At 41.5% G+C, this 27330-nt stretch overlaps 3 protein-coding genes across 10 annotated transcripts in view; 2 read left to right on the top strand and 1 right to left on the bottom strand.

The window, feature by feature from the left end:
* The window catches only part of tox4b (TOX high mobility group box family member 4 b), a 206392-nt gene that overhangs the window by 17669 nt on the left and 161393 nt on the right, over window positions 1–27330 (top strand). The window lies entirely within an intron of this gene.
* On the bottom strand, window positions 1657–3776 carry ift46 (intraflagellar transport 46 homolog (Chlamydomonas)). The gene is made up of 4 exons (XM_079580250.1): window positions 3271–3776; window positions 2773–2956; window positions 2231–2485; window positions 1657–2066 (listed from the first exon to the last, which is right to left on the bottom strand). Exons 1-4 carry the CDS (start codon window positions 3495–3497, stop codon window positions 1707–1709), a joined length of 1026 nt encoding a protein of 341 aa, XP_079436376.1. The 5' UTR covers window positions 3498–3776; the 3' UTR covers window positions 1657–1706.
* On the top strand, window positions 4468–24763 carry supt16h (SPT16 homolog, facilitates chromatin remodeling subunit). Its single transcript, XM_079579882.1, has 24 exons — window positions 4468–4921; window positions 5803–5895; window positions 6660–6830; window positions 6923–7075; window positions 8795–8941; window positions 9031–9182; window positions 9406–9578; window positions 11739–11829; window positions 11917–11990; window positions 12066–12178; window positions 12884–12949; window positions 13054–13152; window positions 17398–17513; window positions 17813–17966; window positions 18062–18189; window positions 18264–18526; window positions 20071–20189; window positions 20278–20516; window positions 21876–21951; window positions 22059–22228; window positions 22304–22433; window positions 22537–22666; window positions 23062–23136; window positions 24198–24763. The coding sequence occupies exons 1-24, from the start codon at window positions 4856–4858 to the stop codon at window positions 24302–24304; spliced, it is 3105 nt and encodes a 1034-aa protein (XP_079436008.1). The 5' UTR covers window positions 4468–4855; the 3' UTR covers window positions 24305–24763.

Raw genomic sequence — 27330 nt, 5'->3', positions numbered from 1 at the left:
CTCACAATATAGTCCCCCTCTTTATTTGCTTATAAAATCGACATGCTACATTTCTGGGTAAATATACTTCGCATGAAAACACTTCACGTAACTTTATTTAAATAGGGAACACGTGGAAGAGCTTGGTAGCTTCTATCGTGAGCTTTTTCGGAGCTATGTGACATGTGGGAGAGGCTGCGTATGTGCTCCGTTTGCGTGACAGAGCGCGCGGACAAAGACCAGAAGGGGATATATTAACTCGACTAAAGTGAGCTAAGAACATATCTTAGTATGTAAAAACGGTGGCCTATTCCTTTAAAGCTGGAATTTCCCCGATGAATTTTGCCGCCATGTTTTCTGTGTTGAGAAGCCATGTGAACCAATAGCCAACGAGGGCATTCTTTTGAAGTGACTCCTCCTGAAATGGGTCCAAACTTTCAAGCTTTCTGAAGGGCTTGTAGTACAGTGGGGCAGATTTTGATAAAAGCGCAAAATTTGTCGGAAATGCTCTGGTAAGTTCCTTCTCTTTCAAAAACCTGTAAGCCACCAACAAATTTGACATGGAGAATAATAAGTCCTGAAACAAAAAATCGATCTTAATCATATTGAATCATTGAGTCCATAAAACTAGGCTTAATATGGTCCACTAATGGTTTAATATCAAACTGTATAATATCATTTTACTACCCTAATATTGAAGCTAACAATAAGACCTGAATAAGCTAAAAAGAAAAAAGGCAATCGGTGCTAAAGCAATGGTTTCTCGAGAGCAGAACACAAGTCTGTCATTGACATTTGTCTGTGTAAATCGGATTTTCAGGAAAGAATAACTCGCACCAGCTCGGACAACTCTACTGTACAGAGAAAGGGAAATAAATGCTTTAATTTTAACACAGTGTTTGATGTAATTCTTAAAGATGAAGATGTTGTAAAGTGTACACTGCAAAAAGTATTGAACTAGATCAGTATAAACATCTCAATTTGAGCACAATAATCCAAATTTTAGTTGTTTTGACTAGTTAAGAAGTTCTTGCGCATTTGTCCTAGATTATTTCACTTGTTCTGAGATGTTTCTGACTCGTTTTGATACATTTCGTCCTTATTTCAGGTAATTTTCTTTGCCAATGGGGTAAGAAAATTGTTTTATCTCATTGGCAATTTTACTTTCTTATTTCAAGCGAGATTTACCTTAGAACTGGTCTGAAATGTCCTCAAACAAGCAAAGTAAACTTGGTCCGATCAGGAAAAGTGTCTAAATGAGTGAAAACCGCTCAAAACAAGATACATTTCCTCAATTCAAGTCATTTAAGCCAATGCTTGATATTTACTTTTAATATTAGGCAATTCAAGGAGAAACTTTGGGCTCTTTTTCAACAAAACGTGAGTGTGAATGAATAACGGACAGACTTTAATGCCATTTTCGGCTTCTACAAATCAACATAACTGACTCGGAAATAATAAGTGAGTAGCTGTGTGAAAATGTAAAGCGTAAATGGCTCCAGCTGGGTAGTTCTGACCATGAACCTTACTCTGGATCTGAGCCTCCAAACTCAAGGTCAAACACATGAACAAGAACAATAAAGTTCACCTAAACAGTGCTCCAGAACATTAACCTCCTCTATGAACGCTAAATGAAAACATTGGGTAGAAAATCTGCACAGTTTGTTATCCTGTGCGTTATTGTAGTTCTAGGTGGTTCCCGGTTGACCTTTAGTCCCGCTGTAATCCTACTGCCTGTGGGTGAAGTGCTGCGAGTCTCTAAACTCCAGATAAACCGTGAACAGCAAGTGTAAGGCTTGTATCCTGGTGGCCTTGCTGTGCACGGGTATGTCCAGCAGGGGGCAGATGAGGTCCATGTACTGCTCCAGGCTCAGGTCCAGGTCTGCGGAGGGGAGCTGGATTTTGGCGAGCAGCTCCTCCACGTCCTGGGGCCACTCCTGCAGCAGCTGGTCCACGTCGGGCATGGCTTTGGAGAAGTGCACCGTGGGGGCGGGTTTGGACCGGTGCAGAGCCGTGATGCTGTCCACCCAGCGGTCCACGAGCCGCGGGTTGGACTCCGGGCTCGCCACGCTGGTCACTTTCTGGGCCTGTGTTGGACAAAATATGAAGTCTAGAAATGCTCATACACCCACAAACCTTTTCCAAATGCAGGTGTTAGACAAGGAACAATCTCCACTAACAACTAAAAGACTTAAAACAAACGAGCTCGGGCCGACACCGTTACTAAACCGGGTCTGGTCTCGGTCTGTACCTGGCTGGGTCCGTGCTGCTTGGTCTCCTCGCTGAGCCACAGGGACAGCACGGTGGGGTCGGTCTGTTTGACGCTGGGCTCGTCCAGCATCAGCAGGCCCAGGCCGTCTGCTTTACCGTCGGGACGGGGCACCTTCAGGAAAGCGTCGATGTCTCCCACGGCGGGTATGAAGTCCGGGATGAAGGGCTTCAGCACGTGCTCCAGCTCGATGTTCTGGGGCGTGTAGCGCGTGATGTACTGGAACAGCTCCCTACCCTAAGAGCAGGAGGGACGTCAGAATCGTTTTTTGCAATTAACTGATTTTCCATGGGGTTAATCACATGACTTTTGCTGTTGTGGATGCATTTTGAGGGTGCTTTCAAAGATGGACTATCCTTTTTTGGATTGTTAAATGCTCTTCCAAGAGACTTCTCATTCACTAATCTTCCCTCAATTTGCATTAGATTTATTTGACATCATTCCACGCCTGTACTCTGGCTCTGTTGTGTTTCTTTTTTATGTTTAAATGCTCTCGATGTTATGTGTGACTCGTTTCTTCCTACCTCGGAGCTGACGGGGAGGTTGGCGTAGTCGTTCGGGTCGTACGCTCCTTCTGGGGTCTTGGGCTGATCCTCCTCGTCATCGTCATCCGTCTCCTCTTCCTCATCTGATTCCTCTTCTTCCTCCTCCTCCTCCTCCTCTTCGTCAGGGCTCAGTCTGGTCTCGGGACTCAGCCTGGTCTTGTTGCTGAAGACACAACCCAATTTTACTTCGATTATTTGAAATTGATACAAAAACATAGGGTACTAATACTACTATTTCCTATTTTTACTATTCAATATACACACTATTGCTTCCCATAACTTCAATGATTTATTTCTATTCACTACTACGTACTTGAGTAGAATCATTTTAAAGTAATGTGACTCTAACTTGAGTAAATATTTTTGGCTACTTCTTTAAGTGCCTTTTTTTTACCCCACAAATTCTTCAACTAAATTATCCTTTGCGTGCTACATTATGATCAACTTTATTATGTCGATTCATTTCCCCATCCATACTTGCTGCCAAGCGGGTCTTTGCTCCTCTGCGGCCGCTCTTCATCGCTGCTGCTGTCCGCTGTCATCAGGCCCCGGGCTCGGCCTCTCTGGGTCGCGGACAGCGGTGGCTGTGTGGCCCGCGGAGGAGGGCTGTAGACGCTGGTGACCTCCTCTCCTTCGTCGTGCAGCTCCACAGTCTCGTCATAAGGCTGGTTTTTCACTAAGACGTGTCTCGACCTTGCACTCATTTTTGTACCGAAGTTTCTGTACAACGATGCGAGCGAGACATTAGCAGCTTAGGCTAACAAATGTAAACTTTACGTATTTACCCGATAATCCGTAAAATTAATGGTTCGTGTGCGCTCCAGGGCATATTCAATCCCTTTAAATTGGCTTTAGGATTATTTAGTACCGCTTATTTCTGTCTGAAATTCAATAAATTAGCCTGTTTTAGTCTAAAGCTAACAGAGTAGCTAACACCGAGTAGCGACGAAGCTGCTGCGATGCTGTAACCTAGCAACGGGGAGGACTCTCTCATAACTCCCGGCATTTCGCTCCGTAGTACACTGTTATTTATTTATTTTTATTTTATTTTATTTCATTGTCTGGGTCTTGTTTTGAAAGTTAACGTGAGCAAATATGACAAATCTCTATCAGAATGTGTTTCTATAAATAAAAACACATCCAAAAGCTATATTTTAAAATTAGCCACGTCCCTTTTCCTTGGCAGAACCTTAACCAGATGGCAATTCAACTGATATTTATCCCCAAAATCAAAAATAAATGTCGCGAGGTTTAGCAGATCCACGAAATCATAGAAACCAATGGTTTATATGTAATGCACGAAATGCCTGGATTTAGTAACTCCATGGCAACGGGTGTCCAACCACATCTCGTTCCAATCAAGGGGAGCTATCGCGAGGGTTACGTACGCGCGAAATGCTTGGTGACGGTGGCGGGAAATCCCAGCGTGGCGTGAAAGCGCAGAATCGACAGGGGGCGCCACTTAAAAATGCGTAGTAAACAAATAAACACTAATAATGGGGTGTCAAAATATAATTATAAACACTATTTTTAAACCGGTTTTTTTATAAACACCCGGCGAATCGGTCGTGTATTTGTTTTCAAAATGCCTAATGAAATAATGTTGATGTAAAATGATATGTAAAAAACCAAAAACGAAAGGGGGGAGGGAGGAGAGAGTCACAGGGTGAGGTAGAGGAGGGGGTGAGCGCTTTAATTATAACGGGAGCAGTGGCCGCCTCGTATTGTATGTGTACGTGCATGCATTTGATATTTTACTGATGTAATTTTATTTTTTTTGAGGAGGCGGCTTTGGGTGTAAGCCAGTTTTTTTTACATGCGCATCATCGCGGGAAAAGGCACCGGCGGATAGATTATATTAAGGGGAGCTGCGGCATCTCTCGCCCCGTCGCTTTGCTGGTTTGTTGTAGCAGGCGTGGAAAGGAAAAGTGCACTGGTTGTTGTGGGTGAGCAGCGGAGAGTTGTCGGCCTGCTGCTGTGAGGCGCGAGTCGAAGCCGGGAGCTGGAGTTTGGGCACCGCCGGAGAGGAGAGAGAGAGAGAGCGGACTGAGGACGCGGCACCATGGCGGTAAACCTGGACAAGGAAGCGTACTACCGCCGAATAAAGAGGCTCTACAGCAACTGGAAGGTGAGAGGCGAGCACTGCGTTTGCTTCAGCTTGAAGCGTGTCTCCGTTTTTTTTTTTTTTTTTTGCCCAGGCGCTAACTTAGCTCCCGAGTGTGGAGGCACTTGTCGCGGCTTGTGGATGTTTACTCTCTGATCTCTCCTCTAGCGTGAACCACTTATTGGCTATATTTACTCAGCGTTTCCCTGCCACCCGTGTTCACCTTGTCTTTGCCTCCTACTCAGTTCAGTTTAATGTTTTGAAGCATGTTTCCGTGTAAACTATAGGCGCTACCGCATGTTAGCATTGTCACATCCACAGTTAGCATTAGCAAGGCAAATCTACACACTGCCTCCTCCATTAGAAATAATCTACACGTGTAATCAACCATCACATCATTCCTCTGAGTCACACACATTGTTTCAAAGTCCAGCTCATTTTGTCAATGAACCTGTTTGGCAATCTTTGTCTAATACAGCCGCTACATGCTCATAGCTAGCTAATTAGCATCCAAATAATAGCGGCGGCATCTCTCAGAGTAGCATGTGCGGCTTCCCGTGGCCACTAGAAATTACTTTATTCATTATTCAGAAAGGCTATCGAGCTTTTCAGCAAATAGACGAGCTGTGACAAAGTTGAGAACTTTGCAAACTCTATTCAGTTTGGCTTAACTGTACTGTTGCAGCCGAAGTAAACAATGCTTTGCGTACATTTTTAATTGTCTTACCGGCGGTGTAGACCAAAGCGAACGTTCACAAGCCATTATTAGCATATTTATGTATTGGTGGATCATGTGCCTAATGTTAATGTTTATTTTTGCTGATTTTAATAATGCATCAAGCTGTAAATGTATCTAATTGACACTTTTGATTATCTGTTTTGTGTGTGTGTGGTTGTTTTGGCAGAAAGGAGAAGATGAATTTGGCAAAGTGGACGCCATCGTGGTCTCTGTTGGAGTTGATGAAGAAATTGTCTATGCCAAATCCACCGCCATCCAGGTAAGCGCATCATCAGGTAACATGCAATACACACAATACATACAATTGTCCCTGTATTTGAAGCACTTACCTGCGTCGCTTTATCAACCACTTGCACTATGATGTAAACCTGCACTGCTAATACGGACTTTGAAAGAGATATGTTCTTGCCTGAGCTTAGACGAGTTGATACGTACCTGTCTGGTTTTTGTGCGTGTCCGTGGAAGAGCGCGGTAGCTTCCAACTTCACCCCGTTTGGAGCTGTAGGAATACATTGGGAGAGGCCAAATGCTAACATCTTTGGTCTTTTTGCGTGACTGAGGGCACAAACAAAGACCAGACAGGTACTCATCAACTCGTCTAAGCTCAGGCAAGACCATAGCTCTATATTTTTCTCACATTTTCTGCCTATTTGCACACCCTGAGTGTTTCTAAGAGCTAGTAAATTTCTCTATTTTGAGATCAATAAAGGCTTATCTTATCTTAACAGAAACCTATCCACCTGCAGCATCTTAGTTTTCTCAATTACTACAAGACGTTGCTTCTCATCAAAATACCAAACTGAACCCATAATACTCTCGTTAGCAGAGGCAGCTCATTTTTACACGTCTCACTCAATTTGTTTTACGTTATTGCCATCAAATAAAGTTGTCTTTCACAGAACACCAGACTATGAACCCCCTGTACATTGTTATCTATGTAAAAAGGATGCATTGCGTAACTTCTACTCTGGAAAACGGCCAAACCGTAATCTTGGTTTGTTTTATGTTTTGTCTCGTTTCTAGACATGGCTGTTTGGCTATGAGCTGACGGACACCATCATGGTGTTCTGTGAGTCAAAGATCATCTTCCTCGCCAGTAAGAAGAAGGTGGACTTCCTCAAACAGGTGGCAATAACCAAGGGCAACGAGAACGCCAACGGTGTCCCGCCCATCACCCTCCTGACCAGAGAAAAGGTACAGAGTTGTTCCCCCTCCACACTTAAAAGTTTATAAAATGACATTGAGTCAGATTATGTAACTGCACGACCCGTGTTTTTATCTCCCAGAATGAAAGCAACAAGGGCAACTTTGACAAGATGATTGAGGCCATCAAAGGCAGCAAAGAAGGCAAATCGGTGGGAGTTTTCATCAAAGACAAGTTTCCTGGAGAATACATGAAGGGCTGGAACGACACGTTGTCGGCAGAGGGACTGCAGAAGGTGAGGGCACTGTGCTGATAAACTCTCTATGAAGGGTTTCTTACAATCACATGGCAAAACACTATACATTTTTATATTACATTATTATATTTTTCGTTTAAGTTGTTTTTATCTAGTGCTGTCAATCCATTACATTAATCGGATTAATGGCGATTAATTTTTCCGTAATGAACAAAGTCATTATTAATTCTTGGTCAACATAAATCACTAACATTTAAGCATTTTCTCTCTCTCCATTAATCAAATATTAAATTTTATAATTCTCGGAGAAAAGCCCAACGGCTTATAATTGTCTCCTAACCAGTATCTCCCCAGCCTTGTCTTGGACTCGGCCAAGGCTTTCAGCATTTCTACACGCGCTTGATAAGTCACATTTTAGATACATTTTCTTTGGTGCTGAACATTTTGAACAGAATCTGCAAACGTTTAGGTTCATAAAGTATAATCACTAAATTAGTCTTTTTTGTTGTTGTTGAAAAAGCATAATTGGACGAGCCTCTTTGATGCATATTGTAGCTCTCCGTCTCCTTTGTTACATAATTCACATAATTCATAATTATCATTCCCATAATTCACAAATTATCATTTCTATGAATCATGTGTTAAAGCTATGATGAGCTATTAAAGTTATGCTGGACATTTGTGCGTAAGAATCCACATAATTATTATTTAGACAACATGAACTTTAAGGAACAGGCCACCGTTTTTTTATCATACTGAGATATGTTCTTACCTGAGCTTAGGCGATACGTACCTGTCTGGTCTTTGTGCCGTGGAAGAGTTTGGGAGCGTCCAACTTCAGCCCAGTTTGGAGCTACAGGAACATGCTGGGAGAGGCAGAATCTGCAAACAACATCTTTGGTTTTGTGTGATTGAGGGCACACACAAAGACCAAACGGGTACACATCAACTTGTCTAAGCTCAGGCATGAACATATATCAGTATGGAGAAACGGTGGCCTGTTCCTTTTTAAGATTCATGAAATAAAACATTTCAAGGGCACGCCGTGTCTGCACGTGGGCTTTTTCAGGCCATTCAGCTGTTGCAATGTTATTTTTAGTCAAATATATAGTAATATGCTTGTATGTAGTAGTAATAATAATAACCTCTTAAACAACTACACGCTCGACTCGTGGTTGTGTGTGTGCCTGGGTATGAAAATGATTTACTTGAACTTTGCATATTTTTACGGTAACTGTGTCAGTGTCATGTAAGTGAGATACAGTTATTAGTCGAGTTCCCAATAGGAATACAAATGTGAAATGCAAATGAGGACTGAGAGTATTGAATATAGGCGCACTTAAAGGGACTACACGGAGTTTAAAAATGTTAATAAGTATTTTCCTCCCCCTACATGTTCCAGCCATGTCCTAATGTGTAGAATGAGCACAGACCTGCCTCTAAAATCCTGCACTGTCACTCAAAAAGGTGTTAATTCCGGTCTGAAGTGCCGTCATGCACAAGCTTAATATTGAAGCTGCAGTTACACATTTGCCCTGAGGTGGCAGTAGTGAGTACAAAATGGCCAACTTGTATCTTGCCCCTTTAAGCTTCCTTGCTTGAGCCCATTTCTTTTGAGCTTCCATTACTGATGTACTTAATGATGTGACTTCTGTAAGTAAATTAATGTAAACAGCTCAAACACACTAAACAAAAAGGAAGAAAATGATGAAGCAATTAGTATTTCCTATATTTACAAGCGTTTTCTCTTGTTTCCAGGTGGACATCAGCGCCGTGGTGGCCTACACGATGGCAGTGAAGGAAGAACAGGAGCTCAGTCTCATGAAGAAGGCGGCGTCCATCACCAGCGAAGTTTACTCAAAGTTTTTCAAAGAACGCGTCATGGAGATCGTCGACGCAGATGAGGTGAAAAAAATGGTTTGAAATCGATTTGTTGACGTTGATCCTCAAAAAAATATGAATTGACAACGATTATTTTTTTTCAACCCGAACAGAAAGTACGTCACAGTAAACTGGCGGAGTCTGTGGAGAAGGTCATCGAGGAGAAAAAATACCTGGGAGGAGCCGATCCGACCACAGTGGAGATGTGTTACCCCCCGATCATTCAGAGCGGCGGAAACTACAGCCTCAAGTTCAGCGTCGTCAGGTGACTTCACGTTTACTCCTTGTAACTTATTCATAGGAAACATGAATAAAAACATCTGTAAATTTGGTTCCTATAGTTCAAAATATGGAAGTCAGAAGTGTCGAGTTCAGGATGAAATGTTACGATTGAACGTTACCGTAATTCAACCCTGTTAAAATCACTTGTTTTATCGTAATTCGAAGTTGGAGTAACCAAAGTAAATCCTCTCTTTGTCTCGATGCAGCGATAAGAACCACATGCACTTCGGGGCGATCACGTGCGCCATGGGGATCCGCTATAAGTCGTACTGCTCCAACCTGGTGCGGACCCTGATGGTGGACCCCACGCAGGAGATGCAGGACAACTACAACTTCCTGCTTCAGGTGGAGGAGGAGCTGCTCAAGGAACTCAAACATGGTGCGTTCAAGGGCGGTGGTGGAAGGTTGTGCAGTAAATCGCGAAAAATATTATTGTTATGAGAGACCATGGTTGCGTGTTTGAGATTTGAGCCTTTTGCCGTTTTAGATTGAAATGTATTTATTGTTGCAGTCCTTAATTTCCTACTCATTTAGTCAGGATTTAGTCCATGATTTTTGCCTGTTGTTGGTCCACTTGTAGGTCTGTTTCCATCCTGGCGGTGCCATAGAAATCGTAGTGAATTATGAGGTGGTGCTGGGTGTAGGGTTGGGCCATATCGTATCGCATATCAGCATCATGATATAATTTTTTGATGTACTTGTAATTTTTTATATCGTTGTGGACACGGTATGATTTATGTTAAAGTGACTAGACGGAGTTTAAAAATGTTAAAATTCAGTATTTTCCTCCCCCGACATGTTCAGCCATGTCCTATTGTGTAGAATGAGCCCAGACCTGTTCACCACAACTGCCTCTAGAATCCTGCACTGTCACTCAAAGATGCGTCATGCACGAGCTTAATATAGAAGGTGCAGTTACGCGTATGACCTGAGGTGGCAGTAGTGAGTATAAAATGGCCAACTTGCATCTAGTCCCTTTTTAAACTTGGCTCCATCAGAGCAGCATAAACACTGACTGTAGAACACGGGGACATGTGCTTAAAAAGTAAAATGAAATGGAGGATGGAAACTGCTTGAGTAGATCATATTTGTGAGGAAATTAGTAAGCTGGTCAAAAAAAAAAAAAAAAGAATAGAATGTCACTGAATTAATCTTCCCAATAGGCGTATACTGGGGTTTTGAAGTAATTTGCCCATTGTCAGTTATATCGCCAAATATATCATTATCGTGATATTTCTTTTTTTATACCAACGATATAGATTTTAGGCCATATCGCCCTGCCCTAGCTGGGTGTTACAAGTTACAAGTTATTGTAAAGTCCATATCTCAAGATCCTAAACTGAAAATGTGTTGCAGTTATGATGAAGACTTGGCCATCCCGCCTTTGCTCTACTTGATCCCATCAGATCTTAATTAGGTTAGGGCCTGGTCGGTGTTTGGGAACACGGGGAAGGCTGGGTGAATGTAGTGTGAGAGTCAGTGGATGCTGGTGGTCGGAGCGGCCAATGGCGCAGATTGGCCGCCTAGCTTCAGTCAGTCTATCCCAGGGCAGCTGTGGCTACAGTATTAGATTACCGCCACCAAATATGGAGTGAATGAATAATGCAGTGTAAAGCATCTTTGAGTGTCCAGAAAAGTGCTATATAAAACCAATGTATTATTATTATTATTAAAGGTCCTGTATCAACCAGTGTTAATTTCGTCGACTAAACTATTTAGTCTTAATTTTAGTCAAAGTGATATTTTTGCCGACTAAAACTAAATTAAAAGTTTCTCATGAGACTAAAACTATGACTAAAATGTCCAGATATTTTAGCCGACTAAAATAAGACTAAATAAAAATGAAAAGGAGAGACTAAAATCATCCAAACTTCTATTGACCGTCTGAAAGAGCCTCATATCATTTAAATTCACTGTCAAATGAACAGCTCTGAGTTTTATTCATGTGGAGCAGCTCCATGAAGTCGAGGACCACAATTAAACATGATTGTAATGAATATTATAAATATAAGTCGACTAAATAAGTCTTAATTTTAGTCGACTAAATTGACATGCAATTTTAGTTGACTAAAACTAGACTAAAATTAAAAAAAAAAAATTGACTAAATCTTGACTAAACTTAAACTTCATCTAAAATAAAATATGTTGTCAAAATTAACACTGGTATCAACTTATCAACTTTCTTTAGCTTTTACCTAGTGTCTAATCTGCAGCAGATTCTATCCTGGTGTTTTGTTAAGTTATTTGTTATTTAGTCCCATTCAAAATGTCAGCCCCCACTCTGATGTACGACACTTTCGCTAACGTCATTCTCATCCTGTTCTTGGCTAAACTCTCTGATTAGCATGTTGGCTGGAACATATTGTTTTTGTTTCGTTTTGGCATTACTCCCCCCAGTCGCAAATATATAAAAGGAGGAAGTGTGCCCTCTGCAGGCGTTTATTCCAACTGCATGTTTTAATCTCTATCATCATTTAACATGAGCACATTCGTTGACACATTTTTTTTCACTTCACAATTGTTTACTGTCCTGATTCAGGGGTAAAAATCGGGGACGCCTACAATACCGTGTTTGAATTCGTGAAGAAAGAGAAGCCGGATCTCGCTTCGAAACTGACCAAAAACCTGGGGTAGGTCTCGTGCGTTAATCTGCGCGGATTATTTTAGCGCTGAATCCCGCAATCATCAAAGTGTCATGTATTTGTTTGACTGTGCAGTTTTGCCATGGGCATCGAGTTCAGAGAAGGTTCCCTGGTGCTGAACGGCAAAAACCAGTACAAGCTGAAGAGAGGTGAGGAAATACGAATCTAATTAAAGAGATTGTAATTACACGAGTGTATTTAAGATTGACTGTCCTTTGCTGCAGGTATGGTGATCAGTGTCAGCCTGGGCTTTGCTGATTTGGTGAATAAAGAGGGGAAGAAGGATGAGGAAAAGAAATACGCTCTGTTCATTGGGGACACTGTTCAAATTAATGAGGTAAGATTTATTAATTATAAAATACACCAGATATTGCCCATAGACTAACGGTTTGAAAAGTGGAGAAAGTCATTCCTAGTAATGACTCACTGTAGTGTCCAAATGTTTGAATGTCCTGTTTACACATGAGCTTATTTGGTAAATCTCCTGAAACGTAATAGAGTTCAGGATCACCTGAACCGAGGGCCTTTTCTCCAGTTCCACGTCACCCAAATCTAAAAGCTTCTCGACTGAAGAGCAACAGGCCTCATTTGAAAACAAAGATCTACAAAAGTTATTGTAACTTTTTAGTCTCATTGTCACCGCGTTTTTTCACATTTTTGAAGTTCTTTTGTCGCGTTTTCGTCTCGTTTTTGTTTGATTTTCGTCTCGTTTTTGTCAGCCTTGCTCTGAGCGGACCATTTAACTCCGCCCCTTTCCCTTGAGTCTCCATGGAGACGAGGGTGGAAGTGCGAGTATTGGGACAGGGCCACAGTTTTTAGCAAACCTTACTCTATGGAAAGTGTTTGCTAGTACCCACAAACATGGCAGATCTCCATGGTAACAGTGAATCTTCCCGAACTTGACCTGAAACTAGTTCCCAGCTCCTTCATTTAGCGTTACTACGGCAACAGCTGTGGCAAAATAACGGTTAGCATTTACTGAGAGTTCGATACCTTTTAATATCTTTTAACATTTTCAATTTCCTTGTCTTTGCGTGAACAGGAAGAGCCGGCTGCGATTCTCACTCCAGTGAAGAAAAAGATCAAAAATGTCGGCATCTTCTTAAAGGTGGGTTTCCGAACAAAGCTATGATTATATAGTTTCATCGTTCTGCTGTAGTTTTCGCTTTTTAATCTTCATTTTCATTCATTTTGTTTTTTTTTTCTTCCCAGAACGACGACGAGGAGGACGAGGAGGAAGAGGGAGACGACGCGGAGGAGCTCCTGGGTAAAGGAGCTCGGAGCGCAGCGCTGCTCGCCGACAGAACCAGGGTGAGTTCAGACTAAACGCTTGGCTCGGTTCACGGGTTCCTACACATAATAACGTTTGTATTCTTTCTAATCTGGTTGGATTTTGTAAGGACCATTTAAATTTCCAATATTTACCGGATTCATTTTTATTTCTGTCATGGATTTGTGAGGATGTGCAATGAACACTTCAAAGTTGAGCTCGGGAATGTGACGTCAGATCGCTAAGCATTATGGGATTAGCAGCAATTGTAAACTAACTCATTTTAAAAGTTAAGAGATATTGTTCACTGTAAAACACTTGGACACCACAGTGAGTTAGATGTATTTACCAGCAGTAACTCAGCAGCTAATAGAGTGTTCTCCACTTTTTATACTGTTTTTAGCTAATGTTAGTCTATGGAAATGTATGCTAACAGCTGCAAAGATGGCGGATCTCCATGGTAACTGTGGAATTTCCCAAACTCTATAAGTAAAATTCTTATGAAGGTGAGACACGGCAGGTGAAAATACAGATTTTTCATGCAGTCGTCAATCTGGAGATATTTTCGAGTTTTCTCCCTGAACGTCTTGTGGGGTCATTTATCAAGACCGGTGCTGAATAGCAGGTGCATGCTCAAAAACAAAATATGCTTTTTTAAAGGCATGTTGCACAATTTATCATTTGATGATGCATGTGTTACAGTATTAGGGCCCAGAATATGATATGTAGATGAGACAATGCTGCGTGAGTAGAAAATGCATAAGTAACTCTGCTGCTGATCCACTTTTGCACGTGCTACTCACTTTGTACATGAGCAAACGCTTAGTAAATGACCCCCTTAGTTTTCATTAGTGGTGGGACTCGATAGCATTTTTTTTAATCGAGTTACTTACAGGTCTGTAATTAATTGACTGCAATTAATCGCATTTTCATCAAAAACCAAAACTTTTTTTTTGCACCTAAATTATTCAATAATTAGAAACATGAGTTCAACAACAAATGCATTTATTATTGTTAATCTGTATAGTTCATGTAACAGAGACAAAGTGCGTGAATTTAGCTTTCAAGTGTTTTAGGAACTCTGTTAACTCATGTAACTTGTTAGTCTCGCCAGCCAGACTCCGCTTCTTTACAGAAGAGGGTCTGGCAACACTCCATTGCGCGCTTGTAGTTTTTCAACACAAGCAACCACTTCCCGTAATGCTCCGGTATGCTTGTATTCTTAAGTTTTTCTGACATAAACGACAGAAGTCATTTACTGAACTCTGTGTGGCAGAAGCGCCATTGTTAATGTCCGAATGACTTCACAACTTTCTTGTCGCTGTTTCTGTCGTCACATCTGCTATGTTCTCATTGGCTGCTATGCGCTTCGGTTGTCCCACATTAGTCCCGCCTCAAGCAGCAGCTTTTCTACGACAGGGTCGCCAGACTAGTCTCCTGTTTATTAATTAATAAACATCGGAGATCAGTCTGGATGCCAAGCTAGTAACTTGTAGAGTACAGTAATAATAATGCCACATTTATATAACAGTAAAAAATAAAGCAAAAGGGCCATAAAACAGCGCTGCCTCTGTGTTTGAGGCTAACGCTAGCATTAGCATCGAGGACGTCTATTTTTGACGCTAGCATTAGCATCGAGGATGTTTGTGTGTTTGAGGTTAACACTAACATTAGCATCGAGGACGTCTCTGTGTTTGTCCATGTTTTACATTGAGATGAGATTTTAGACTTGGTAACTACGGTGGAAGGAGAACTCTTTTTAACACAACCTGCACACAGCAGTACAGCGTCTATCGTCCCATCAGGATGTTTTTAAAACTAAACTGACTCCCCAACGGGCCGAGTGAAGCGTCTCCGTTCATTGCTGTTGTGGGCGGATGTGCATCAGATAATACGGGCGTACCAGAAACATGCAAATAGAAAGGTTCCGGCTCAGGAGTTCCTCACCAGTCTTGGCAACTACCTGAGCACGGAGGCATAACTGCACCATTGACAAGCCTCTCCCGCCAGCACGATGTTCAAGCGGTCTTTTGCAAACTCGTTCCTCTTCGCTGTGGCCATGGCAGTTTCAGCCCACGATGAGCTTTTTTTGCTTTCTTCGTTGCAGAAACAGTAACTTTTTGCCAGTCCCTCACAAGTTTCTCTCACTCTAAGCTTTCTTTCTGCTGCTCCATTACCATTTTTTTCCCTTTCATTTTCAGTGGTACAAGAGTAGCAGATACTGGTACACAAGCATAGAGCGCCCTCTGTGTTAAAATAACAAAAATGTGAAATTATATATTTTGATATAAATCGCAAACCCAGCCAAACTACAAAAAAGTGCCACTTATAGTTATCCAGAAAATACTGTAACTTATTCAAAAGCTAAACAAGATCCAACATTCCCTCTGAAAAAATCTTTGTTTCTAATATGTCAACTACATAAAACCATACATTGAAATCTGTCTATCCATTATTTAGATTTCATTGCTGGAAATATTGGCGAGTTTGGCCATTTTATGCATATTTTCTCATATTTATATCAGTAATGTTCAGCGAAAGTTTCAATTTGACATCTCTAAATGTAATGTTTTCCCTTTTCACCTGCAGTGTCTCGCCTTATGACATTGTGTAATACGGTCTGATAAATACATTGCACTGGGAAGTTTAAAAACTTACTTCAAGCGGTATTACTGATCTTCACATATACAGTTGTTTTTTTTAAACTCACGACCCCTTTGCGCTTTGTCTCAAAGTGTAAAATGTGTGTGAACCCTGTGTGTTGTTGTGCCACATTAACCGAGTGCCTTTACTAAACGTGTGCGACTGTGTTTGTGTCTATCAGCTCCTGGGGAAGGTAAGTACGACCGCTTCCTCCTTCACTGTCATCAGGCTTCGTGTCGTAACCGTCACCGCTGATGAGAGCTGTGTCTTTTTAACAACACTGTTATGTGTTTTTGTCTGGACTCCATCTTAAACGCATGTGTCTGGCTTGAACTCATCGCTATCAGATGTATTTATAAATGCACCCGATCTGTCGTAAAGAGTCAATAAATGTGTTTCCATCAACAGGACACTGCAAAAACTTTACCCTTTTGCGCTATTAATAAAAAGGGCTTATTCAGCAAGTTTTTGTGGAGTAAATGGGCTGCTTTTTTTCTTTTTCTTTTTTAGAAGGAATTATTTGGTTACTTCATCCAAATAGTTAGTCAAGCTATTACTCAAATCCAGCTTTAATGATTTTAAATGATTGGATTAGTTGCTAGTGTTAGTACCTAAAGGCTATAATTTGATGGTTTCGGATGCTAAGTCCTCAGTCTTCTTGAAAAATACCAAAAAACAAGAAGGAAACTGAAAAAAAATGACCCAAAAAGCGATGAAAGTGCAGTAAAAAAAAAAGTTACAAAAGCTCAACAAAAGAGTAATAACAAAGCCACTAAAAGGCAAAAAGAGGAGCAACAAAAAAAGTGTGAAAAAGTGACAAGAACGTGAAAAACATCTCTAGATCAGTTTTGTTGGTCTCAGCATTTATATGAGGCGCTACGATTTAGGCTGTGAACTCTCCAGTACAGTGTGGAGAAATGTGCTCGGTTAAAGGGATATTTCAGGATTTTTGACATAGGGCCTCATTTCCTAGTTATCCAGAGTGTTGCTAATAGGCTAATACAAGGCTAGTGCATTTCTATGGTATCAGCTAGCCTGCATTAAAAACAGTCTGACCCGCTCCACAGAGCACCTGAGGCAAATCACTTATAACCCCAGACTAACCATATAAATGTCTGTGTCGATAGAGTAATTATAACCATTTTGCATTTAAAATTCCTTATATTTGAGCAGAATCAGCTTTGTGGTTGTATAAGCTCCGCGGTGCACTGTGGAGTGTGTCAGACTGTTTTTTATGCAGGCTAGCTGATACCATAGATATGCACTAGCCTTGCACTAGCCTAGCACCACGGAACTCTTCAAATATATGAATTACAAAAAAAAATATCTCCAGAAATCCGCAACACTCTGGATTCTAGGAAATGAGGCCCTATGTCAATCCTGAAATATCCCTTTAAGGCGGGCGTTAAGGGGTTGCGTTTTATCCTTTTGAGTTCAAATGTAAGATTTAAGAATTTTACATAGAAGATCTGGACACTTGTATCGTTGAGCTCACACACACAAAACTTTTGAATAATATGTAAGAAATCCAGTGGTCCTGGTTCATGGCAGTTCATGGAAATGCACCTTATTCACTTCACTGCATTCACTCTGTAATGCTCCACTCTCTTGTTAAAAGTATACTTCTCTCCTTCCAAACCCAGAACGAGTTGACGGCGGAGGAGAAGAGAAGAGCCCATCAGAAAGAACTGGCCAATAATCTAAATGAAGAGGCAAAGCGGCGACTGACTGAGTCGAAAGGAGGGCAGCAGATACAGAAGTGAGTGCACAGAGCGGCCTGCAGAGGGCGCTGTCGACTTGTTAAAGAAGTAGAACTACAATATGCAACTGTAAACAACAACAACATAAGATCCAAACTACTGTCCTGAGAATATATCATAGCCAAAGATTCTTAATCCTCATGTTGGGATTAGGATTGGTGTCTCTATTTCAAAGCACATGCCTGTTACTTGAAATAATATCTAGATTTTTTTTTAAAAGAAAAAGGCTTCTCTCCTGACTCTTTCTTCTTAATTAAAAGTGGCATTTTGTTTAATTTTCTCCCGTCTTTGTCCCCAGGGCGAGAAAGTCGAACGTTTCCTACAAGAATGTGTCTCAGATGCCCCGAGAAAAGGACATCAGAGAAATGAAAATCTTCATCGACAAGAAATACGAAACGGTGGTGATGCCGGTGTTCGGGATCGCCACGCCGTTCCACATCGCCACCATCAAGGTCTGAGGGAAAGCTTCAGATGTTTAAAATCTGTAAGCATTTATCCACTTTGATTTGGTTTTTTTTGATGGTGTGCTTTGTTCTTTGTCGTGCAGAACATCAGTATGTCAGTAGAGGGCGACTACACCTACTTGAGGATCAACTTCTACGTCCCGGGCAGCTCTCTGGGTCGACAAGAAGGAAACATCTTCCCAAATCCTGAAGCCACTTTCGTCAAAGAAATGTGAGCGAAAATTCAAAACACTTTCCTTCTCTAGTTAAACCCATGTTTGCAACTATCATCGTCTTTTCTTGTAGAACGTATCGAGCGTCCAACCTCAAAGCTCCCGGCGAACTCTCGGTGCCCTCGACGAACCTCCAGAACGCCTTCCGCATCATCAAGGAGGTGCAGAAACGCTACAAGACGCGAGAGGCCGAGGAGAAGGAGAAGGAGGGCATCGTGAAGCAGGACTCGCTCGTCATCAACCTGAACCGGAGTAACCCCAAACTCAAAGACCTGTACATCCGGCCCAACATCGCACAGAAGAGGATGCAGGGCTCGCTCGAGGCGCACACCAACGGTAACGGGACACGCCAGAGCAAACGCGTCACGTGCAGCGCCAAACGTTATATTCTTCTACACGTGGGCTTCGAGTTAGAAAGCTGTCCCGGAATGAAATTGGAATCTCTTTTCTCATTTCATTTTTTCTCAATCTCATTTCTCTTCTCTAGTTCGGCTTTACCCAAATCAAAAAGCTTTTTTGTTGTGGTTTTGCTGCTTCTTCATCTTTTTTCTCGTTGCTTTTTTGTTGTGGTTTCGGCCACGTTTTGTCACTTTTTGTGTTGTATTATTGTTGCTTTTCTGGCATGATTTTTTTTTTTTTTTGTCACTTTTCATCCCATTTTAGACACTTTTTTGTCACTTTTTCAAAATATTTTTGTCACCTTTTTTTTAATCCAATTTTCAACACATTTTTGTCACTTTTTTATCCAATTATTGACACTTTTTCTCACTTTTTCATCCCATTTTTGACACTTTTGTCACATTTTTGACACTTTATCATCACACTTTCATCACATTTTTTATACTTTTTTGTCACATTTTTCTCGTCGCTTTTTTGTTGTGGTTTCGGCCACGTTTTGTCACTTTTTTGTCGCTCCTTTGTCACTTTTTGTGTTGTATTATTGTTGCTTTTCTGGCTTTTTTGTTTTTTATTGTCACTTTTTTGTCACTTTTATGTCACTTTTTCAACACTGTCACTTTTTTTAATCAATTTTTTGACACCTTTTTGTCACTTTTTCAACTAAATTTTGTCACTTTTTTGTCCAATTTTTGTCACTTTTTCCATCACATTTCCATTACATTTTTGTCACATTTTTGACACTTTTTCATCAAATTTTTTATACTTTTTTGTCACATTTTTCTTGGCGCTTTTTTGTTGTGGTTTTGGCCACGTTTTGTCACTTTTTTTGTCGCCTTACTCACTTTTTTGTTGTATTGTTGCTTTTCTGGCACATTTTTGTCGCTCTTTAGTTGAGCGAGTTTTTGTCACAGTTTTCTCTTTTGAGGCTTTATTTTGTCACTTTTCATTGCTCCTTTGTTGCGCTTTCATTCTCGTTTTTGTCACTATTTTGACGCTTTTAGATTTGGGTAAAGTCAAACTGGGGAAAATGTGCTTGGTTCAGATGGGGGATAAGAGATTAAGGCTGTACCAGGGTTTCCGGGGACATCATTAAATGAATTGTGCCTAAATTATGGCCATATGACAGGTTTTAATGCTTTTGAAACATCTTGTTGTAAATAATAATATTTCACTGAAGCAGCCATTTTAATGAATAAATGTTTGGCTGAAAAGTTAGAAGAATATTTAGGTTACTGAGGAAGTGACATAGATGGAGGTAAAGTCCCACAGCAGTTTTACTCATTTCCCATTGACATAACATGGGTCGGCACGGCAACGGTTTCCAAATTGTTTGCCTCCATCTATGTCACTTCCTGTCAGTGTCCAATAAGGAAGTGAAGCTATAAACATCACAAAAATGGTCAAACGAACGAAAGCACAATCTTAAATATAAATGTGTTGACTGTTTGTAATTGTTTTAATGATTTTTCTTTCTTTCGCAGGATTCAGGTTCACGTCGGTTCGCGGTGATAAGGTCGACATTTTGTACAACAACATCAAACACGCAATTTTCCAGCCGTGCGACGGAGAAATGATCATTGTCCTGCACTTCCACCTCAAAGTACGAATGTGGCTGCTTTAAACAAAACTCATTGTATGTTTAGTCTCACGATGCGATGTTTCTGATAATGGCCGCCGTTGTCCTCCAGAACGCCATCATGTTCGGAAAGCGCCGGCACACGGACGTCCAGTTCTACACGGAGGTGGGGGAGATCACCACGGACCTGGGCAAGCACCAGCACATGCACGACCGCGACGACCTGTACGCCGAGCAGATGGAGCGCGAGATGAGGCACAAGCTCAAGTCGGCCTTCAAGAACTTCATCGAGAAGGTGGAGACGCTCACCAAGGAGGAGCTGGAGTTCGAAGTGCCCTTCAGAGACCTGGGGTAAGGCAGGAGGAGGATGAAGAAACTCAAAACCTAAACAACAAATGGACCTGCTGAACTTAGATCGAAAATAGAAATTAACAGGAGATTGAACATTTCTCTCATCTTCAATTGATAGTTTTGGCACTTAAAGAACACAGATTTAGTAATATGTTGACCTCTTACCACCCGCCTTAACTGAACACATTTTCGCCAGTTACCCCTCGTGCTTCACAGCTAGAAGGTCCTGGTTCGATTTATACCTACTGTGTGGAGTTTGCATGTTTTCCAGTTTTTCATACCACAAAACATGTACAATAGGTCAGGATCAATGAGAGTGTGCTTGAGAGTGTGCAGATGACGGATAGAAATTAGTCCAAGGCTAATATCAGGTGTGGCTAGTTCATTAACGCAGTACTAAGTGACGTGTTTACCTTAATAAATCCTTTTCGTAGTCCCTCTGGGGGTAAGACGAGTGTTAATGGGATGATTGGAGGGTCTTTCATCTCCCCCTGGTGTCTCTGGCCAGAAAACCATGCTTGCAACTTGACTGCCACCGGACCGGAGCCACCAATACACACTAATAGAATCATGAAGAAGAAGCTAGCAGATTACTGGGCAAAGCTAACTGTGGGCTAACGTCACTTTAAACAGGATTTACAGCAAAGTTTGAGTGAAAAAAATTATTTCCGTTGTATAATTGGATGTACAATATCCCTCTCTCCCTTCGCCTTTCCTGTCAGCGTAGTATTTACTCTCCAAGACAATTAATAAGTAAAAAAATCGTAACTTGCTACGACACCTGCAGTTGCGCGTATGGCCTCTAGGGGCAAGAGTTACTTAGTACTGCCTTAACATTCACTGTCCCAACCAAATAAACCAATAAACTTAAAGGTTCCATGCAGAGCTTATGGCCTGTATTCCAGTGTTTCATTTGAAAGCTAAGCCCCGCAATGCTGATCAAAATGTATCTTTTTCCTTGTGCTGTTGTCACTTTTTTTCAAATGCTTTGTCATCTCAATTTGTCATTGTTTTGTTGCTTTTCTGTGGCTTTTTTATTGAGTTTTTTGTCCAAATTTGCTACTTTTTTGTTGCACTTTCACCAATTTTTTTCACTCTTTTTTTTTTTTTTTTTTTGCATTTTTCTTGCTCTTTTTTCCAAGAAGCTTTTAGATTTGGGTAAAGCCAAACTTGAGAAAATGTGCTTGGTTCAGTCGGGGGTTAAGAGGTTAATGGTAGTTTTAATCATGTTTCAACAAAATACAAAACATAAGAGCCTAACTTAACTGATTTAAAAGAAGGAAATCTAACTAAAATGTTCATTTTTCATCTGGCATTGGGTTTATAGTTGCAAATAATGAAGCTCGTCTCTTGTTTCAGTTTCCAAGGCGCCCCCTACAGGAGTACCTGCATGCTACAGCCCACATCAAGTTCTCTCGTCAACGTCACTGAGTGGGTGAGTGGTTTAACAATATATATATCTGTTTGGAGTTATATACATTTCAAGTGTTCCACATTTCTCCAGTATTTCTTTTGTAAATGTGTCTTTTTTTTCCCCCGCAGCCTCCGTTCGTGGTGACCCTGGACGAGGTGGAGCTGGTGCATTTCGAGCGAGTGCAGTTCCACCTGAAGAACTTCGACGTCGTGATCGTTTACAAAGACTACAACAAGAAAGTCACGATGATCAACGCCGTCCCCGTCAACTCGCTCGACCCCATCAAAGAGTGGCTCAAGTGCGGACAGACTCCCCTCCACACGCTCAGACGTATTCGACCTGCAAACTCACATATGTTCGTCTTCTTTTTTAGCTCCTGTGATATTAAGTACACGGAGGGAGTGCAGTCCCTGAACTGGACCAAGATCATGAAGACCATCGTGGACGATCCGGAGGGTTTCTTTGAGCAGGGCGGATGGTCCTTCCTCGACCCAGAGAGCGAGGTACTCAAATTATTAACTGTTTATAGCCTTTTTTTTCCCACACTCAGGATCGAAGTAGTGTCTCGTGCAGTTTGTGAAATGTTTGGTCATTTTCTTTCCTCAGGGCAGTGGAGGGGAAGGCGATGAGTCCGAATCGGAGATGGAGGACGAGACGTTTAACCCCTCGGCCGATGAAGAAGAGGAGGAAGAGGAGGACAGCGACGAAGACTACGACTCGGAGACGGAAGACTCGAGTGAGACTTTAATCTTTAATCTCATGTAGATTCTCAATGTGTCTGTGTAGACCCTTTCGCTGCTGACATCACCAGTGACATCATCAGCTGGAAGCAGGAAGTGATCGAGAGAAATCAGATTAAACTAAAACTAGCGATTATAAGTGTAAAACTACAACTAAACAATGTGGTCCGTATGTGGCTTAAGGTGCAAGAACAAGAGGAATGACATTTGAGACGATAAAATAAGGTTTATCTGATATTTCCAACAGCAGTTAGACATTTGTTACAATACAACAGCTACAATGGAAATGGATAGGAATCGAGCTTCCCGCCTCCAGCTGAGCCCAGAATGTTTATAAACAATTAAAGGGTCTATTAATGGTCTTATTGTCAATGTGATGTTCTGCTTTCAGATTACAGTGCGTCGTTGGGCAGCGAAGAGGAGAGCGGCAAAGACTGGGACGAGCTGGAGGAAGAGGCCAGAAAAGGTATTTCAAAGCTAAACACACATTTTACAAAAATCGGATCCATTGCGACTAATCGGTTCAGATAATTGTGGCATAATTTTCGAAAACATGCCTTGTGCTGGGAGCGGTGTATATCAAAAATATACAGGAAGTGCGAATATAGATACAGACGGCATCTCGTCATAGAAGGGGGCGTGGCTTCGCTGAGGGGGAAAATAGAATCTTTAGAGAAACTCTTTTTAGCCATTTTCTGGTGGAATATGAACTTATTTGCCACACATGAATAAAGTCAAATGTAAATCAGGCCCATATGGATATTTTCTCACAGCATATTGTTCAGTAGAAGTGAAAAAATGGCAGTTGTACCTAGCGCTAGCTAACCGTTAGCATAACATGAAGAATCTAGATAAGATAAGATGGTACTTTATTGATCTCACAGATGGAGAAATTGCATAATCAAGTTAGCATTCTCCGTTATTTGTATTTATGGGCTGTTGAACCACTTTGCTCCTCTCCATGTCTTTGTATCTTCATTTAGTAGACAACTATATTCATATTTCAGGATTTGTTAAAGTAGTTTTTGAATAATTTGAGAAAGTTTCGATTTTCTCATTGTTTTCCCCCTTAACTGTTTTCAAACATGACCATATATGGGCGATTCCAGAGAGGCCGTCTGTATCTATAGTGTAGTGTACTTTGTGTAAATTGGCACCTGGATTTAACCTCTTAACCAAGCACATTTTCTCCAGCTTTATCCAAATCTAAAAGCTTCTTGACCGGTGAGCCACAATCAGAACAAGGAAGAAGCTTAGATTAGTTTTGTAGGTCTTAGCTTTCAAATGAGGCTGTGAGCTCCAGTCGAGAAGCTTTTAAGACTTGGACTGGAGAAAATGCACTTGGTTATTTCAGGTTATTTCATCAATGGATTTCTTTTTCCCTGATGGCACGGGCATATTCCAAGTTGACAGTGCTTGGGCTCACGATTGGAGTAAATACTATATGATATGAGTTGTTACTGATGGGGAGCTCAATAAGATGGTCTATATTATGTTGTAATGCTCTAATGTCTGCCTCCTCCACAGCCGACAAAGAAAGCCAGTACGAGGATGAAGACACGTCGAACAGAAAGAGAAAAGGCCGCTCCGCTCCAGCTCCTCCTCCCCCCACCAAAAAGAAACGGCGACACTAAACAAATTCTAAAACATTTTCACTCTTTTACAATTCACAAACTGCCAAACCTCCCCCCTCCTCTCTCCCCCCCCCTCTCTCTCTCTCTCTCCCCCCTCCCTCTCTCCATCCTCTCTTCTTTCTGTGGTGAACTTAGACGAGTGGCCATTTCGTGTCCCAACACCGCCACGCCGGACGCCATTTCGTTCGCAGTTTCATTCCTTCCTCATTCGTCATTTTACGCCCGTCGTTCAACTCTTTTAAGTCGCGCGTGTGCTTGTGTGCAAATGGGTTTTTATTGCAGACAGCTCTGTTAGATAAGTTTCTGAAATATTCAAATTAATTGTAATAAAAATGAAAGGACAACATATCTTTTGCCAAGAGTTTTATATGTAAACAGCTCCTGTCCCTGTGTTTCCATGTGTTCTGTCAAATTGTACCACAGATTGTTTACTCTAACAAACCGCCTCCTTGATCTTTTTTTTTTAAGGGTTTGCACACAGGCACACGCAGCATCAGGCACTTCTCCCTCCTTTTTCTTCATTCTGAGTAGTATATGTTGTTTTGTTTTTGTAATAAAATTGAAAGAACTTGTACTTGTGTGAATCCTCTATTTTTCCATGCAGTTTTATGGATTGTTTTGTTGAGGAATAATATGGATAATGTAAATCGGAGGCTCCTGGAGTGGTAAATTCTGGGAACGGTTTACTCTGAACGTGCCTTTGACTTGGGTGTTTGCTTAAAGCTTTGCCAGATGCTCATAAACATTTCCAACAGTCTTGAGAGAAAGGGACTGCTCACCCACATGGGATCAAGTTATGGACAAGATATTTCAAAAATGTATCTCACTATATTTGTTTTACCTGTGAAATAATCTGCAATTTGGTTTTACAATTTTGCTCAAATTAGTCGTGGACCGTTCGATAACAGTTGGCTATCAAGGCAAGGCAAGTTTATTTGTAGAGTCAGGGGCGGATCTAAAGGTCTTGCCACCCCAGCTGCTACCCCATTGATGTCATGTGATGTCTCGCATCTGCTCTAGAAGCTGCTTGGATGCTTCAGAGGCTCACTCTCAGTTAGTACTTTTTGACAGGACAAAGAATCAACAACTTTATAGCTAAATAAGGAACCAGGTGCCAACTCCTGCTGCTCCTAAAATGATTTTTTGTTTGTTCATTTTTTATTATTTTTTGCTTTACAAAACTTTTAATTTACCTGAGTTTGAAACCCCCTACTTACATTATGGACAATGCTACTCTTTGTATATAATTTTGGGAAGCTCAGCCTGTATCGGAAAAATTGCCTTCAATCAAGCAAAACTTGCGTACCCCCGCTACAAACATTTGACATTGTAAAATGTGTTGCCACCCCAGAAATGATCCCTGACCCTGCTTGCCACCCCGTGATTTTTTTTCTAGATCCGTCCCTATGTAGAGCACAATTCATACACAAGGCAATTCATAGTGCTTCACAGTTGCATAAAATTACAAGAAATCAAAATCAATAAAAACATCTGCATAAAATTAATCAACTACAGTAAGAGGCAAGAGTGCAGATAAAATACTTTCATATGCAGGGGCAAAAAGAACTGTTTTCAGCCTGGATTTGAACATTGTCGGAGTTGAGGCCTTTCTCAAATCCTTGTGAAGACTGTTCCAGGTTTTAGCTGCATGAAGCTAAAACCCAGCCTCACCGTGTTTATTATTGACTCTGGGAACCACCAGGAGACCCCTCCCTGAAGTTCTCAGGGCCCGAGATGGTTCATACGGCTCTAACATGTCAGAGATGTACTTTGGTGCTAAACCATGAAAAGACTTGTACACAAGCAGAGCTGTTTTAAATTTTATTCTCTGAGCGACAGGAAGCCAGTGCAGAGACCGGAGCACTGGACTAATATGGTCGTATTTCCTGGTTCTTGTCAGGACTCGAGCACAATGGACAACACACAATGCTTTACAGTTTCAAAACCTTCACTCTCATCCACTCCTTCCACATTTCTGTATTTAAAAGACAATATTTAAAGCTGCTCTTCCTGGGGTCCATTCTACATAAACACGATGTCACACCTCCAGGCTGTTTAATGTCCTCCGCACCAGCATTCAGGACAACCCGGCAAACCTCAGTCATGTGTCTCTTGAAGTGTGTTTTAGTGTTGAGCACAGAGACTTAAAGTGAATGAAAAATACACTGCCAAAAACACAAGCTGCTGCCTGGATTTAACTAAATGTTCTGAACTGTGATTGCAGCAGGTGGTTCGGTCTAGATTCAGCAACAATCTGAGCCTAGAGCAGTCTCCAACGGGCGGCCCGCGGGCCACTTCCGGCGCAGCAGATGATTTAATCTGGCCCCTGACTTGTAGAGCACAAATTCATAAGTATGTCCAAAAGAAAAAGTAGGTCTCTAGCCCATTCCTGTGAGGGGACAGATTAAAGAATTGTCCAGCAGAGGGCACTGACGGAAGAGATTAGGATATAAACTAATTATAGCCACGGGGTAAATGGACTGTCTGCCCAAGGTGGCTGTGGCTACTATAGTGACGTAAATAGGTATTAACTACAGTGTAGCAGAAACTTGTGACACAGGCTTGTAAAGTGCAATACAAGTGCAAGTGTACTATTTGGTTCATTATTATTCATTTATGAAAAAGCTTTCCTCAATAGTATTTTCACAATTAAAACATACTTTGCTGGAGCTTTTGTTTATGGACCCCGGCAATACATCCATCCATTTTCTTCCACTTCTCCGTTGCCGGGTCGTCAAATCACACTGCACCAGCCCCTTATGCCTCCTCCTGCAGGTGGTGGGTCCACAGAAGGGCGGCCTCATGGTTCCCCTGTTGGTCTCTCATAAGGGGCTTCTGAACCGCTCTTTGTCTGACCCGTTACCTAGGACCTGTCCACCCTGGGAGACCCTACCAGGGGCACGAAGCCCCCGACAACAAAGCTCCCCGGATCCTTTGAGTGCTCAAACCCTTCCACCACTTTAAGGTCACATCATTTTCACACATGGATTGACCACAGAGTCCAGATCTGAACCCCATTGAGAATC

The sequence above is a fragment of the Gobius niger genome (genome assembly GCF_951799975.1).
Source record: "Gobius niger genome assembly, chromosome: 21".
Lineage (NCBI taxonomy): Eukaryota > Metazoa > Chordata > Actinopteri > Gobiiformes > Gobiidae > Gobius > Gobius niger.
The sequence above is the reverse complement of the archived record's forward strand: the minus strand, read 5'-3'. Positions and strand labels throughout refer to the sequence as shown.

Coding starts and splice junctions, on each gene's coding strand:
- supt16h (XM_079579882.1), top strand. CDS start 4,856: ATGGCGGTAAACCTGGACAAGGAAGCGTACTACCGCCGAATAAAGAGG. Junction 22,229..22,303: donor CCCATCAAAGAGTGGCTCAA/GTGCGGACAGAC, acceptor CTTCTTTTTTAG/CTCCTGTGATATTAAGTACA. Junction 22,667..23,061: donor CTCGGAGACGGAAGACTCGA/GTGAGACTTTAA, acceptor TTCTGCTTTCAG/ATTACAGTGCGTCGTTGGGC.
- ift46 (XM_079580250.1), bottom strand. CDS start 3,497: ATGAGTGCAAGGTCGAGACACGTCTTAGTGAAAAACCAGCCTTATGAC. Junction 2,486..2,772: donor ACCTCCCCGTCAGCTCCGAG/GTAGGAAGAAAC, acceptor TCCTGCTCTTAG/GGTAGGGAGCTGTTCCAGTA. Junction 2,067..2,230: donor AGCAGCACGGACCCAGCCAG/GTACAGACCGAG, acceptor TGTCCAACACAG/GCCCAGAAAGTGACCAGCGT.